The sequence below is a fragment of the Acomys russatus genome, chromosome 9 (genome assembly GCF_903995435.1).
Source record: "Acomys russatus chromosome 9, mAcoRus1.1, whole genome shotgun sequence".
In the NCBI taxonomy this organism is placed as follows: Eukaryota; Metazoa; Chordata; class Mammalia; order Rodentia; family Muridae; genus Acomys; species Acomys russatus.
The window spans coordinates 25,154,125-25,169,519 of NC_067145.1; the positions used below are offsets into that span (position 1 = coordinate 25,154,125).

At 40.1% G+C, this 15,395-nt stretch overlaps 1 protein-coding gene across 4 annotated transcripts in view; it reads left to right on the plus strand.

The window, feature by feature from the left end:
• The window catches only part of Ctnnd2 (catenin delta 2), an 843,915-nt gene that overhangs the window by 784,527 nt on the left and 43,993 nt on the right, over nucleotides 1–15,395 (plus strand). For all 4 annotated transcript variants that reach the window (XM_051151017.1, XM_051151020.1, XM_051151018.1 and 1 more), the window contains one exon: nucleotides 7,649–7,859. In XM_051151017.1, the coding sequence (XP_051006974.1) occupies nucleotides 7,649–7,859 (211 nt within the window). The remainder of the gene's footprint in view (nucleotides 1–7,648; nucleotides 7,860–15,395) is intronic.

Below are 15,395 nucleotides of genomic sequence, written 5' to 3' on the forward strand. Positions count from 1 at the left end.
TTGTTTGTTTTCTAAAGAGAGAAAGAAGGGGCTTAGAGTTGGGTGGGTGGGGAGATCAGCAGGTTCTGGAAGGAATTGGGAGAGGGGACATGGTAATCAGAATAATTGTGTGAATTTTTTTTTCAATTAAGAAAGGAGAGAATTTTGTTTGTGAATTATTAGAAGGGAGCCTTAATAACTGGTGTCTATCTGTAGAGTAAAAGAGTACATGTTTACCATGATGCATAAGGTTGTGCATGCTCACACAGTGCTGAACGAACAGCAGTTCACATGCAGAGTAACCTTGCTATCCATAACGATAGCCCATGCCAGAAATGAAGTTGGTTTGGAACCTAATATGGGACTGCAAGAATATGATGGTGTGTTTCATTTGCTTTGTTTTGTTTTTGCTTGCTTGCTTGTTTGCTTGCTTATTTGCTTCTCTTCTTGCTTTTGTATCGCATGCACTGATCTTCTATGTCATACAGTTTTTATGTTGACGTGTATGCTGCCACAGGAAGACAAAGCAAGGGACTGGTTTTCCATACTAGTCTCCTCTTATGCAGAAGTACAGACATCCCCACAGATGTTTGCTTAGCTATCTTATTTATGACCATTTGTTTGATGGTCTGTCTCACCAGGTTTATAGACACAGACAGCAAGCCATGCTGAGCCATTCAGAAAGACTTCTTTATTAGTAGCAAGGCGAGAGGTATATGATACAAGTCTCAACAGTTGGTTTTTAATGGCTTTTGACAGAAATGTTTCATTCCTTTGCATCTCAGCCACTAAGATCAAGAACACAGAACTTGAATGTGTGAGAGTCACCCCTTTCAAGTCTCACCTCCAATTCTGGACTCAGATTTTTCTAGGCTTCTGAGCTCTGAGTTTCCAACAGTCCTGGTCATGCTAACTTTAGGGTCCAGATCCCCTACACCATATGGCATGACCCAATCAAGTATCCTAGGCAGAGGCTGCAGACACCAATCTCACATGCAAAATGCTCGAATTCCTTAATGGACTTGTCATATCTAATTAAATTTTACTTGCCTTTAAATTTGGCGTATCTGGGAAGGTCATGGTTACAGACTGTGTTTACTTGTTTACATGTTGATGAGATCCATGTTGATTATATACCTTGGAAATCTATAGTTAAGGAAAGTACACAGATAGAAAAGTCATTTAATGTATACATATATGTAACTTTTTATATATAATAAAATTATTATATATTAATATATAAATATACATTAAAATATAATATATATTAAAATATATTATATATGTATGTAACTGTTAGCCTCTGTTGCACTGACCCAGACTGATCAGTGGATGCTGTTACATTTCCAAATATAGTATTAGTAGTCTTTGCTGACAGTTTTTTGTCTTATCATGTGTTCTAGAAACTGTCACAAGGATTTTCCTGATGAATTCTAAAGGATTCACTAGAAGAGGGTTCCATTTGAAGCATTCTTTATCCACATTTTATAGTATAACCTGATAATGTTAACTGCAATTATATGTGTTTCATTTAGTCATATATGATTCATTGCTCATAAATCTTTATTTTATTGATCTTGGATTAGTAAGCCATCCAGTTTCTCAGCATGGTCTGATTCGAATCTGAATGAGCTGTGAGAATTCCTGCTTTTACATTGTATTGATGATGTCAGCTTTCCTAAGGGTGATTGAGCAACAGCCTAGAGTTTGTCACACCAAGTGTGAGCATCCTGTAAGCAGCCTTCTACTTTGACACTTAAAAAAAAAAGGGCACAGTGGCTGAGCTGGGACTTCAGACAGGCAAGCATCAGGCTTAAAAGAAAATCAAAAATTTCCTGCTGGCAGAAAGCTAGGTGTCTGTGGTTGTGTACTCCTCCTAACCAGTAGGACCAAGATTCTGACTAGTGTCCCACCACCAAAGTTAGTAGGTGACTCACATAACAGAAAGCGTACTCTAGTCCAGTGGTTCTCAGCCTGTGCATCATGACTCCTTTTGGAGATGGGGAAGAGTCAAATGGCCCTTTCACAGGGGTCGTCTAAGGACTTTGGAAAACATAGATATTTACATGGCAACTCATAAGCATAGCAGAATTACCATTATGAAGTAGCAACAAAAATAATCTTATGGTTGAGATCACCACAACATGAGGAACTGTATTGAAGGATCACAGCATTAGGAAAGTTGAGAACCACTGCTCTAGACACAAGGAAGGTGTAAGAAAGCTCCAGGCCTTAAGCGTGTGCATGTCATGATGACCACCAAAGGAAGTAGCTCTCTGAAACCTGTTTCCATTTTTTTTTTTTTTTTTGAACTATTGACCATTATCATTTCATCCTTTGAATGTAGGGAAGCAAGCATCTCTCTGAAATGCTGTCAATCACTGCACACACTGGTCATGACGAGGGTACCTGTCACAGCTAAATGGGAGCTGAGTTCTCCTTTGTTAACGCCAAACCATTTTGTGTTGGTTTATTTGTTTCTTGTAGTAGTAGTAGTGGTAGTGATGGTAGATACAGTATTACTATGTAGCTCAGCCTGGCTTCTAATTTGATGTCAGTCTCCAAGTACTAAGATTTTAGGTAAGAGCCATTACACCCAACCCTTGTGTTAGATTTTTAATAAGCAGGACAGTTATTACCGCAAATGTCAGGTAAAATAAAAATCTGAAGTTTTGCATCTTGTATTTCCAAAGGTAAAGGAGAACATACTTTGGTGCCTGGGAAATGCCAAAAAAAAAAAAAAAAAAAAAGGTCTACATAATTTTTAAATTTATTTGTTTATTTGTCTTTCTTGAACTTCCTGAAGGTTAACATGAACATGCATACTAAGAGCAACATAGTTTTACATCAGCAAGTGTATGGGCCTTTGGGCGCATGTGTCCTCAGTGACCAGTAGTTTCCCAGAAACAGACATTAATATTGGTCAAATGGAATACGTTAGTCCACAGAATCTACACAATTATTTTTGGCAACAACAACAAAAAACATTTTGTAAAACACCAGTCATGAAATTTCAACCTAGCTAAAATTTTAGTTTGTACCATTTTCAATAAAGAGTGTCAGCTTAACCATCTAATAAGGCCAAAAGAGGACATTCTCCACAGTTGAGTGGAGACTGGGGTCTGACTTTCACACGTACTCTGATGCCTCATATTTGACCACGTCCCCTGAAGGGGGAGACCTGGTGGCACTCAGAGGAAGGATAGCAGGCTACCAAGAAGAGACTTGATACCCTATGAGCATATACAGGGGGAGGTAATCCCCCTCAGGGGAGGGGAATAAGGGGAAAATGGGAGGGAGGGAAGAATGGGAGGATACAAGGGATGGGATAACCATTGAGATGCAATATGAATAAATTAATAACATAAAATAAAATAAAAAAATAAGATAAATAAAAAAAATGATGTCATATAAAACAAAAAAACAAAAGAGGAAACTTACAATGTCTGTATTAATTCCCAAACAAGGAAATAAATGGGATCTTGCATAAGATGATTCCACTAAACAACACGCCTGAAAATACATGGACTATTTGTACCTTAGGTGCAAAATATCAAAACCTGTTCAAGTCTTTAAAGTCATATGCCTCCCCTTGCCTTAACCAAACTATCAACTTGTAGTCCTTTGATTCTCATTTTTTTGCATAGCAGACATGACTATTAATTTGCTCACTGCTAAACATTTTTGCATTTCACTTTGGTAAAGGATTTTTTGAGAAAATGTTATTCTAAAAATACATCAATTTAAAGTAGTCTGAGATTGTACTGTTATGGGATTCTTTTAGCCCTTTTATTGTCATATGTCTTGCAACACAGCATATATTAACAATAAAGCATTACATACACACACACACACACACACACACACACACACACACAAGTGGACTTACCTGTTTACCGAAGCCTCTCCATGCTGTTGGGCTCTGTGTTCCATGTAGGTGTCTGGCCCCACTGGAAGTCCCACCTGGATATAAGAGGTGGCAACTTCAGTCCTCATATACCTTATTGCTAGGAGTCTCAGCTAGACTAAACCCCCATAGACTCCTGGGAGCCTCCTCTCTCCCAGAGATGCTCTCCAACTGATTTCTCTCTCTGGGCCACTCCCTTCCACCACCACCACCACCCTGCTTAATGTAACACAGTTTTCCTTACAAAATAGCAACGAGATCTTGCCCCTCCTTCCACCTACAGAGTGTTCTCAACTGACTGTCCACACCTCCTGTTGTGTAGCCTTCCACAACTGCCCCAAGCCGCACCAATCTTCATCGTCCCCAAACTGCTCTTATAAGCCTAGAGCACAGGGTCACTCATGACTATGACCCATATTCCCCTTTCCCCCTTCAATTAGCCTCAGACTTTCCAAACACTGGAAAGATCTGACAAGCTTTTCTACTGCCCAAAGTGCCTAAGATAATAGTATTCATATTCAGATGTGAGAAGGTGTGCCTTCCTTTGGTCTCAACACAGAAACAAAGACATTAACAGGGAACATTGTATTCTTTTTTTTTTTACATGCATGTTTTTATTTTTAATATTTTATTAATTTATTCATATTACATCTCAATTGTTAGCCTATCTCTTCTATCCTTCCATTCCTCCCTCCCTCCCGCTTTCCCCCTACTCCCCTACCCTATGTCTGTGACTGAGGGGGACCTCTTCCCCATGTATATGCTCATAGGGTATCAAGTCTCTTCTTGGTAGCCTGCTATCCTTCCTCTGAGTGCCATCAGGCCTCCCCATCAAGCAGACATGGTCAAAAATGGGGCACCAGAGTTCTCATGAAAGTCAGACTCCACTCTCCACTCAACGGTGGAGAATGTCCTGTCCATCAGTTAAAGTAACCAGCAAAGTCAACCTAGAGGTCTTTATCTGCAAGTGGTGGCATTTGATTGCTTTCTTCATTCAACTGGTTAAAACAGACTGCACATCTGATCCTCACCCCCTCTCCCATCCACGCCCCTCCCCCCATCTGCTTCAGATGTCTATTTGATTTCCTCTTTTGAATGAGATTCCAGCATCCTCCCTTGGGCCAGCCTTGGCTTCTTTGGTGCTATGGATTTTAGCATGGTTATCCTGTATTTTTTGGTAACTTGAAAAAAAAACATCCCTAGCAATCTAACAATGTTTCTGTGTGCGGTAGTTGACATACTGGGAAAGGAAATGGTTTTAATCAGCAGCAATGACTCCTGGTCGGTTGCATATTGGGCACATGGCATGGTGCACAGGGTTGAATGGGACGCTGCTTGGTAGTGGGGTGGTATCTCTGCCATGCCAGCCTTACAGGAATAGCTGGTCTTTTTTTGGTTTTTTTTTTTTTTTTGGTTTGTTTTTGTTTTTGTTTTTGTTTTTTGTTTTTTTTGTTTTGTTTTGTTTTGTTTGGCCTTATAAGGTGGGGGGGGCTATAAAGAAACTACACATTCAAATTCTCTAATATAATTTTAATTAATTAATTAGAGACAAGGTCTCATGTCATCTAGGCTGGCCTCAATCTTTCTATGTATGTAAGGATGGACGACCTTGAGCTTTTAATCCTTCTCGCCCCACCTCCCAAGTGGGAGAAATCCAACCAAGCCACGCCCTTTGCCCTTGACATTGTTTTTTTAAGCCAAAACACCAACCAAAGCTAAGAAATTCTGGAAGCAGTTCTTTTCTTCTCAACCGTCTTTGCTTTTCAACCCCTGATAATATTAAGGTCACAAGACCATTCTCCCACACTCAACAATTGAAGTATCTCTCAATCCTGTTGTTGGAATATTCCCCCATCACTTCCTTTATAGAGGCAGGAGGATAGGACATGCCCATCGTCTCACAGAGGTTGTCAGCTTTGTTTTCCACTAGCTTAGGATAGAATCTCAGGCATGCTAAGCTCAATGGCAGCAAACTCTTCATCAGAGTTGAGTTGATCTAATGATAGATATATCAAGCAATTTTCTCCAAGGACTATCCATAGTCAATGTGCTGTCTCCCAACCGCTTTGAATGTCATCATTAGAAAGTAAATATGCCACATTTGGGGGTTTTTGAGTCAAAGCACTTCTGTCAGAGGATGCTTCCTCTGCTGTCATCAAGTGAATGCAGACACTCTTCTATTTCTGTAATTTAAACATCAGCATTTTCTGCCCAAGCTAAAATAAGCCACTAAAATAAGGATAAGAGCAGATATCAAAATATCATATTACAGAGCTCTCTGTTTTATTTATCACTGCCTGGTGCTAAGATAGTGCCTGTTCCCATGAGATTCTTTCTTTTGCCCTGAATTGCCAAACACTAGACATTTAGAGGCATGCTACAGGTAATTATATCATGTAACTATTAGGAACTAGCTACATATGTCTAGTTAGGGGATGGGAGGTATGTAAGGGACCTACCTTGGAATATCTGCCAATTCCAGTATCCCGAATTTTAGGGACAGCCAATGTTGCTGCAGGCTCTTGTTTACTTCCAAAAGTAAATTAAAGGAACAGAATTGGAAGCTGCGGGTGGGATACATTAATTGTCTTGCTGGGCTGTTGGTAATATCTAAAGTGCTTTGTAGTCTAAAAGCACTCCATAAATCTGTCCCTGTAAGCACCTTTATCATTGGGAGAGGCAAGATTAGAAATGATAAAGTGAATTAAGGAAACACCATCGGGTGTTACTTTATTTCTCACACAAAGAAAAGCATGCCAGATTAGTAAATGCTGTGTTACAGAACCGTGCAATAAAAGCTCATTGGAGAGACAAGGTTACCACAGTGCACAGGACACCTCACAAGATGACTGGTCAAGGTCACCCCAACTGCTGTGAACCAAGTGCTGCAGTTATACAGATCCCAACTAAAGTCTACATGGATACCAACATGACATCTGTTAAGGATGTGCTCTGTGTTAATCGCGGAATAAATGCTTTCCACATGTCTACTCATTTAATCTTTAAAATAATTTATGTTGGGTATCATTATTGTTCTTGCTTTAAGTACCGAAAACATTGAAGTTTGGAGCCACAAAGTTACTCCTAAAGAGACTCAAACTTAGATGCGTGGAGTACCAGACTCTCGGCCTTTGCTGTGAGCAAGAATAGTTGGTTCTCTGTACTGTGTGTTTTTCAGCCAACACTCAGCCAAGGGCAAGTAAAAATTATTTGATTAATATTCATGCAGATTTTCCCTTTTAATAAATACGGCATCACCTGCCTTTGCACAGCATTTATATTGGATTGGCTAAGAGAAGTAATTGAGAAATAATTAAAAGTATGAAGGAGGGAGCACATGTGATCTTTTATGCAATACCTGGGCATCCATAGATTTGAGTATACACAGTGTGATGGTAAGGTGTCCTGGACCCAGGAGCCATTGGTGGACAACCTTACTCTTTCTTCTATGTGTGTATTTTGAAATCACCCTGCATAGAACATCCAGTGTCATTTCGTGTGTGTGTGTAGTTTTTTAAGAAAGGGGTTCTCTGTGTAGCCTTGGCTGTCCTGGACTCCCTTTGTTGACCAGGCTGACCTCAAACTCACAGGAATCCACCTGCCTCTGCCTCTTGAGTGCTGGGATTAGAGGCATGCGCCACCACGCCCAGCTTCCAGTGTCTTCTTGCACCCTCTTTTCCTCCTCTGCTCCTATCTCTCCATTGTCCATCTTGTTCCACCTTGACCTTCCCTAAACTTTTCCCTTTCTTTTCTTTCCTAAAGGCAAATATGCCATGCGAGACCTGGTCCACCGGCTTCCTGGCGGGAACAACAGCAACAATGCAGGGAGTAAGGCCATGTCAGATGACACGGTGACGGCCGTGTGCTGTACCCTGCATGAAGTGATTACCAAGAACATGGAGAATGCCAAGGCCTTACGGGATGCTGGCGGCATCGAGAAGTTGGTTGGCATCTCCAAAAGCAAAGGAGATAAGTAAGTCAGAGGGCGACATTGGAATAAGTCGGGGGGTGGGATAGGGGCGGCGGGGATGACACTGTCTTTTCATTGGTAAGGTTGGCATTGCCTAAGACTCAAGTAGTCTTCATGTCCCAGCCAGCAATCTGAGTTCCTTCTGCACAGGGCAGCCAGCCAGCTTAGCCTGGACACATGATGTTGTCTCCCTGCAGCAGCTGAACCTCATCTGCGGGTGTCAGCCACTGTGTGTCAGTGGGTTCACATCCTTTGGTTCTGTGTTGCAAGTCATCACGTAGGAGTCTTCTCTCAGCATCCTCCCCTTGGAGTCAGAAAGAACTAAAATCAAATCTAGTCTCCTCCTTTACTCACTGTGGGGTTCTGGGCAGGCTATTTCATTTAACAAGTTATTATGTTCTTTTTTTTAAGATTTATTTATTTTATTTATTGCATATGAGTGCTTTATCTGCAGAAGAGGGTATCAGATTGCATTATAGGTGGTTGTGAGCCACCATGTGGTTGCTGGGAATTGAACTCAGGACCTCTGGAAGAGCAGGAGGTGGCGCTCTTAACCACTGAGCCATCTCTCCAGGCCCCCAGTTATTATGTTCTTATTCTCCAACCTACAACTGAAGGCAGGCCTGTTATGACAGCCTTCCTGAAATCAGTGACCTTAAACTCCAAAAAAAAAAAAAAAAAAAAAAAAAGGGGGGGGGGAGGAGGAAGGAGGAAAATGCTGATGTAGGGCTTTCAGCCAAAGAAGCAAAAAAAGAAGCAAGTCTTGGGACTTGGTGTCCAAGGCACTGCACCTCTTCCATAGGTTACCATGTTCCCTATGATTTAAGGATCAAGGGAACCTTACCGTACGCAGCTTAAAAACAAAACCAACCTTCATCAGCCAGGGTGTTAGTATATAAGCAAGCACATCAACCGTTACAGAAACTTTCACTACCCTTAATTAAATTTTGTCTTTTGGAAGTCCCTTGGAGTAATCAAAGAAGATTAAATGGGTAAACTTTTTATTATCAAGGGCCCCGCCTACTCCTTGCCTTTTCATCCCCCACCTCCCATTCCTTTACATCTGAAGGCTAAATAATTAATTTTTCTTTTGTCGTTGAAGATGGTGAGGAATGCTCTTTGAGACTCTCTGGAAATTCTATCTCATTATTTCATTTAACTCAGGTTATTGGCAGTATGTTATAAAACTTTCAGGGGAGGCATTTAAATATCCTGAGACCCTTAAATAGGTTCACCCCGCAATACGGCGTTAGACTTGAATAGTGCTTGCATCAAGGAGTAAAGCCCGCTGGAGTCAGGCTATTGTACAACGTAGATTTGGAACTTGAATTATATACAACTTGTGTTGTTGTCTAGAGGAGAGTAAAACACTATCGTTCGCAGCCAGGAAGCTGCACAGCTTTCTCCTTTTTTTTTTTATAATTTTTTTTATTAATTTATTCTTGTTACATCTCAATGGTTATCCCATCCCTTGTATCCTCCCATTCTTCCCTCCCTCCCATTTTCCCCTTATTCCCCTCCCCTATGACTGTTCTTGAGGGGGATTACCTCCCCCTGTATATGCTCATAGGGTATCAAGTCTCTTCTTGGTAACCTGCTGTCCTTTCTCTGAGTGCCACCAGGTCTTCCCCTCCAGGGGACATGGTCAAATGTGAGGCACCAGAGTACGTGAGAAAGTCATATCCCACTCTCCACTCAACTGTGGTGGAATATACCCAGAAGATGCTCCAGCACACAACAAGAAAATTTGCTCAACCATGTTCATAGCAGCCTTAGTCATAATAGCCAGAACATGGAAACAGCCTAAGTGTCCCTCAGTAGAAGAGTGGATAAAGAAACTGTGGTACATATACACTATGGAATACTACTCAGCTATTAAAAACAAGGAATTCCCGAAACTTGTGGATAAATGGATTGAGCTTTCTCCTTTTACAGTTTCAGCAGACTATGGGTCTCAAGAAAGAGAAATGCCTACTTCCCTTGAGCATTGTTATTGGGTTTTTTTTTTTTTTTTTTTTAAAGCATATACACTTAACAACATAGTCAAACCACAGTTGACAGGAGCACCCAATTTGCTTGTATTTATGAGACATTTTCTAAATTTAAAGACAAGAAATCCAGGGGTGGGTGGCTGGGCATCTGTCCAGTCCTTTCAAGTGTCTTAATATCTCACAACAGTAAATGACACTTGGTGGGCCTTGAGGAGAAAAGATGCCATGGTCAGTCTTATGGCCAAAGAAAACTATTTAAAAAGTCTTTTTTTTTTTTTTTTTTTTTTTTTTTGGAGAAATAACCTATGACGTAATGCAACTCCTCGTTGGTAACCCAGGAAATTGCCCTGCAGGGTGTGGTCCAGACTTGGTTGTTGTAAATGCACAGCTGCTTTCCCCCCTCCCCCTTTTTTCTTTTTCATCTGTAGATGATCTTAGGAGTGACCTCTAAACATTTTAGACTGAACATTTCTCCATGGACAGTCACTCCTTTCATCTGATTCTTTTTTTTCCTTGTCAACAACCTGGAGCTATGACTTCAGTAACAGGTGTTAAATTGAACGGAATCGGATCTATTTCCACTGCAGTTCTCACTCTTTGTCAGCCCTACCATTTTTCCATGTGCTTTATGTCTTTTGCATATGAACACACTGACTAATTGGAGGATCAAAACAAGGTGTCTATAACTTCTCATTTCCTACCAACACTCTGGTTTGTCATTGCTTTTCACTGCTTTTAAAATACAGTGATATCAGGGGAATTGCTCTGAGTCTTAGCGTGAAACTCATTTGTTGATCACCCAGTCCTGTGATGAAGGCAAGCATTAATATTCACGTGAACTTTTAGGTGTGTTTTATTAAGACAGAAAACATTTTCAGGAGTAGATTTTTGAGCTAGGGGATCAATAACATGGTAGTAATGCCAGTTCATTCCATTTAACTTATCAAATTATCACAAATATGTCCACACCAAATTGCCCTCAAGAGCTTGGCTTTTAGAACTAAACTCAGTCCAAATCTGGTTTTTATTTGAAACATCATGAGAATAAATATGACAAATCAAACAAAGAAAAACATAAAACAAACACGAATATGCCTGTGTGTGGTCCTTGTTTTACTTCTAAGTATATACAAGCCTACCTATAAAGTCATACAAACAAAGCAAACTAGTAAGGTGCCAGCATATAGGGGAACCACATCCTGTGGCATTGCAGAGACACTCAAGGCAACTGATGCTCTGGGATGCTACTCTTGTGCAACTGAGTTGTTCAGCAGTGAGGAATTACACCATCAGACATCTTCAGCCACTCCTGATTTGACAGCTCCCATGAAGATCAAAGCACTGTAATTGTTATCAACACTTATAGGAGCTGATATGCACTGTTTTGAAGCCTGATGACTTACTATTTTCGCATCATTTTTAAACACACATGGCAGACATTATCGTGTCCATCCATTTCAAATGCACATTTTCATGATTTCAACAGTTATAGAAAATAGTGTTGAATGTGTCATTGCATCTTATCACAAAGCAGAGACGCTATTAGGAAACTGAGCTGTTGCTTGTCAGTAGATAACTGTGTGTACTATGGCTCAGTTTATAATCACTTAAGGACACTCAATTGTTCTAGTTCCTCTGCCAGTAGATACAGCTTTCAAGTAGATATTTCAATGACGTGAGTCTAGTGGAAGGATCAAAAATAAAAATAAAGACTAAGAAGAGGACAGCATTCCTTTCGACCTTCACATGTTATTGTAACGCGATAGAGAGGCTAACCTGCTTTTCAATACGCATTCACAGTTTCTATTTTGTAACTAAGCAAGAAGTTGAAACAAAAAAAAAAAAAAAATGATTACAGTGTCAGAGAAATTTTCCGTGCTAAATATGTCAGCCCACTATCATTACTTGAATTCTAATAATGTTCCTTCATGGTTGTCTGGCTATTTCCAGAGACAAATATCCATGTAGCAGGGGTAAAAGTCAACAAAAGCATTTAGTCTTTCTTTAACCTTGATTGTAAGGTTAGAGGGCCTCTAATCTGTATCCATGAAAAGGTCTAAATTTCTCTAAGTTACAAGAATTTTAAACTATAGGAGCAACATGATATTATCATAAATTATAGAATAATTAACAATCCATTTTAGTGAAATAAAGTAAATATTTCCTTATCATAGCTAAGCTATTATGGAGAAAATGGTAATTTATAGGACCTCATTTTACTTTTTTTGTTACAACACAGCCAAAGTTAGATTGTTTCTCAGAAGTAACCATCACTTCTGCTCTTCAGTAAATGGATGAAGATGCTTTAATCGTATCTCACATAAATGACAACCATGAAGACCCAGAAAAGCAGCAGCCACACTATGCACAATGTCCTGACATCCAATTATTTCATTACAAAATGCCTGTCCACAAAATGTTCATTTATTTTAGCTCTCAAATCCCAGCCTACCCCAGCTCATCCACCATCTGCTTCCTTTGAATTTCAAAGGCCATTGTGTTTCAAATGTGTATTTTTATTTAATATTTTGACAATTTCATGTGAGCTCTGTAGAGCAATTCCACCTTCCCTCTCCTCCTTCCAACTCCCCATGCCCCAACTCCCACTCAAATTCATGATCTCTCAAGACTCCTGTAATTTTTATTGTTGCATGAGAGAGAAAGAGAGAGAGAGAGAGAGAGAGAGAGAGAGAGAGAGAGAGAGAGAGAGAGATGTGTGTGTGGTGTGTGTGTGTAATCTGATGAGACAATTCATTGTTGCTATTATGTGCATGTGTTTGGGACTGACCACATGGTGTTGGATAACTTATACCTGGGGGCTTGTCCTTGAACAAAACTGTTGTTTTAAATGAAAATCCCGCCAGACATGGTGGCTCACACCTTTAATGACAGCACTTAGGAGGCAGAGGCAGGTGGATCACTGTGAGTTCGAAACCAGCCTGATCTACAAAGCTCCTCAGCACAGTCAAGGCTAACACAGAGAGACCCTGTCTCAAAAAACAAAAAACAAAAACAAAAAAGAAAAGAAAAGAAAAAGAAAATCCCTAATGTTCTATTTTATAATAGACTCAGGAGCTAGACGGTAGGTTGAAAACCTGTTAATTCAGAAAGGCAGAGGAAAAAGCATCCAGCTGACCTTCCTACTCAGCTCACATCCTGATGGAAAAGGCCCAAAAGGCTGACTAGCTCAGCTGACAGCCCAGGAGGAAAAGGCCAAAAAAAAAAAAAAAAAAAAAAAAAAAACCCAAGGCCAAAGGCTTGTCAGCTCAAAGACCAAAAAGCCAAAGGCTAAGGAGTGGAGGAGCTCAAGAGCTAAGAGCCAAAGAGCTAAAAGCTAAAGAGCTGCTTCTACTTCTACATGCTGTCTTAAATACCCCTCAACTCAAAGTCCCTCCTACTCTTTAATTCCTATAAGCTGGTTTCTTGCTCCATCTCTTGACCTTGGGTTAACTTTATTAAACCCTGTGCACAGATAGCTCTTGGATTGAAGGTGTGTTCTAGGGCAGAACCACCCCTTAATCACCTGTTTACAATAAACCGAAAGTTCTTGGATTAAACGTGAGTGTTAAGGCTCGACCACGCTAAACAAAAGACAGATTTTCATAATTCACAATCTCAGGGATCACAATGGGATCAACTATCCTGCAACACAAAGCTGATTCTCTCTCTCTCTCATTAATTGCCTATAGTTCTTTATGTAGGTGTAGGACCTTATGAGATTTCTGCCCCCATGCACACTGACTTGTCACCTCATGTTTTCACTGTGCAGATTTAGTGTAGGGAAGTGGTATTGTTGAGATCTGGGGGGAACAGCGTCCCTGTCATGATTAGAAGACACTGTCTTCAGGAGTCCTGATCATTTGGGTCTTTAGGAAGACAGAAGAGAAAGGGCATAAGAGTCAGGTAAACCTTTCGTCTCCTTTCTGAGATTGTTTCCAGTGGATCCATCATCCATATGAGTCAGCATCTGGACTACTCATTGCCTAGGAGGCCTTCTGCCCAACACCGGAGTCACGTAGAGCACAGGCCCACAACTGAAGCCCACGGCCCAGATCAGCCCTTCTACTTCTTGTTTTGTCTCCATACAGTATCGAAGGCTAGAAGTTCAGTTGCCAGAATATCGAAGTCCTGCTTCGTTATCATGTGGCATACGTGCCAAAGTCCAGCTTTGACATGGACTGGGAAAACTGAGACGGGCTGTGGGTCCCAAGGCTGGCTGGTGACTCTGCAGACTTTCTCTGAGGGCAATCTTCCAGGCTGGAACTGATTGTTACTAGCAATAGCTTCCACTGATGGTGGCAAGTGTGGACTAGGGCAGATGGCTTCTAGCAGTGGCTTCCACTGATGGTGGCAAGCATCTAAAAAAGAAAGGGAAAGAGAGAAAAGAAACATACACATACACATACACACACATGTTATACTTGATGATGGAGCAAGACACATTCCAGCAGGTTGGTTTCAACAAGCTTCTTCTTCCAACTTTCTCTTATTTTACACTTTCATATACAGACAAATATACAGACACACACACACACACACACACCTGCAAATATACACATCTTCATTGATGGAACAAACTCCAAAGAGCAAGTTCCAACCTAACCAGCTATTGTACATATGCATATATACTTTGGTAGGTGGAACAAACTCCAAAAACTGAGTTCCAACAACATAATACACATAAATACAAACATATACACATCTTTGTGGATGGAAAAAGATTCCAACAACCTCATTATCCCTCCCACAGCTTATATATCCCAGCAAAATCTTTCAAGCAGTACAAAAATCACAATGTGGTTACATTCTATTTTCTTTAAGTGAATGATTACAACAAGCATATGTAAGAAAACATCTTCCTCAGTACCTGCACATGATCAAGTGTTTTATGGTTATGAGTGAGAAACAAAGATGATAAGCAAGTTATTTCCAAGAACCTACATACATTTGTAACTAAGAAACTTGCTATATAGTAAGAGAAAATAAGCAAGCATGGTAATTTCTCAGCTTCTTTTTACTAGCAGGCTACAATTTGCAGTTATGAAGAACGAGTCAATTATCTTTAAAAGTAATCTTATAAAAATCTTAAAAGAATCACAAATCTAAACTTCTATATAAAAACAATCAGTCATTTCTACTTTAAATCCTAAAGGTGCTTATCTACTCATTAGTATTTTTTATTAAATCATATGAGGAAGCTGAGGGCAAAAATAAGTGTAAGAAATTAGTCACTTTGGCATCCAGCTTCAGTGAGAGAGTCACATCAGCTATTGCTAATTGGGGCATTGTCTTTGCTCACCAACAGCAAAAAGTCCCTAGCTTTACTGTTAAGAGTGGACTTTTTCTAAACTTCAAATTGTTCCTCAAGATTTTCTGCATCAGAGCCACTAGCAAATACATCTTTACCTAACCATACTAAGCACTCTATTTTTCTCTAAGTTTTTCTACGTCAGAGCCACTAGCAAAAACATCCTTACCTAAACTTGCTAAACAATCTATTTTTCCAAATTCTCTCTAAGGGTAGTGGTCATTGTTAACATCTACATCT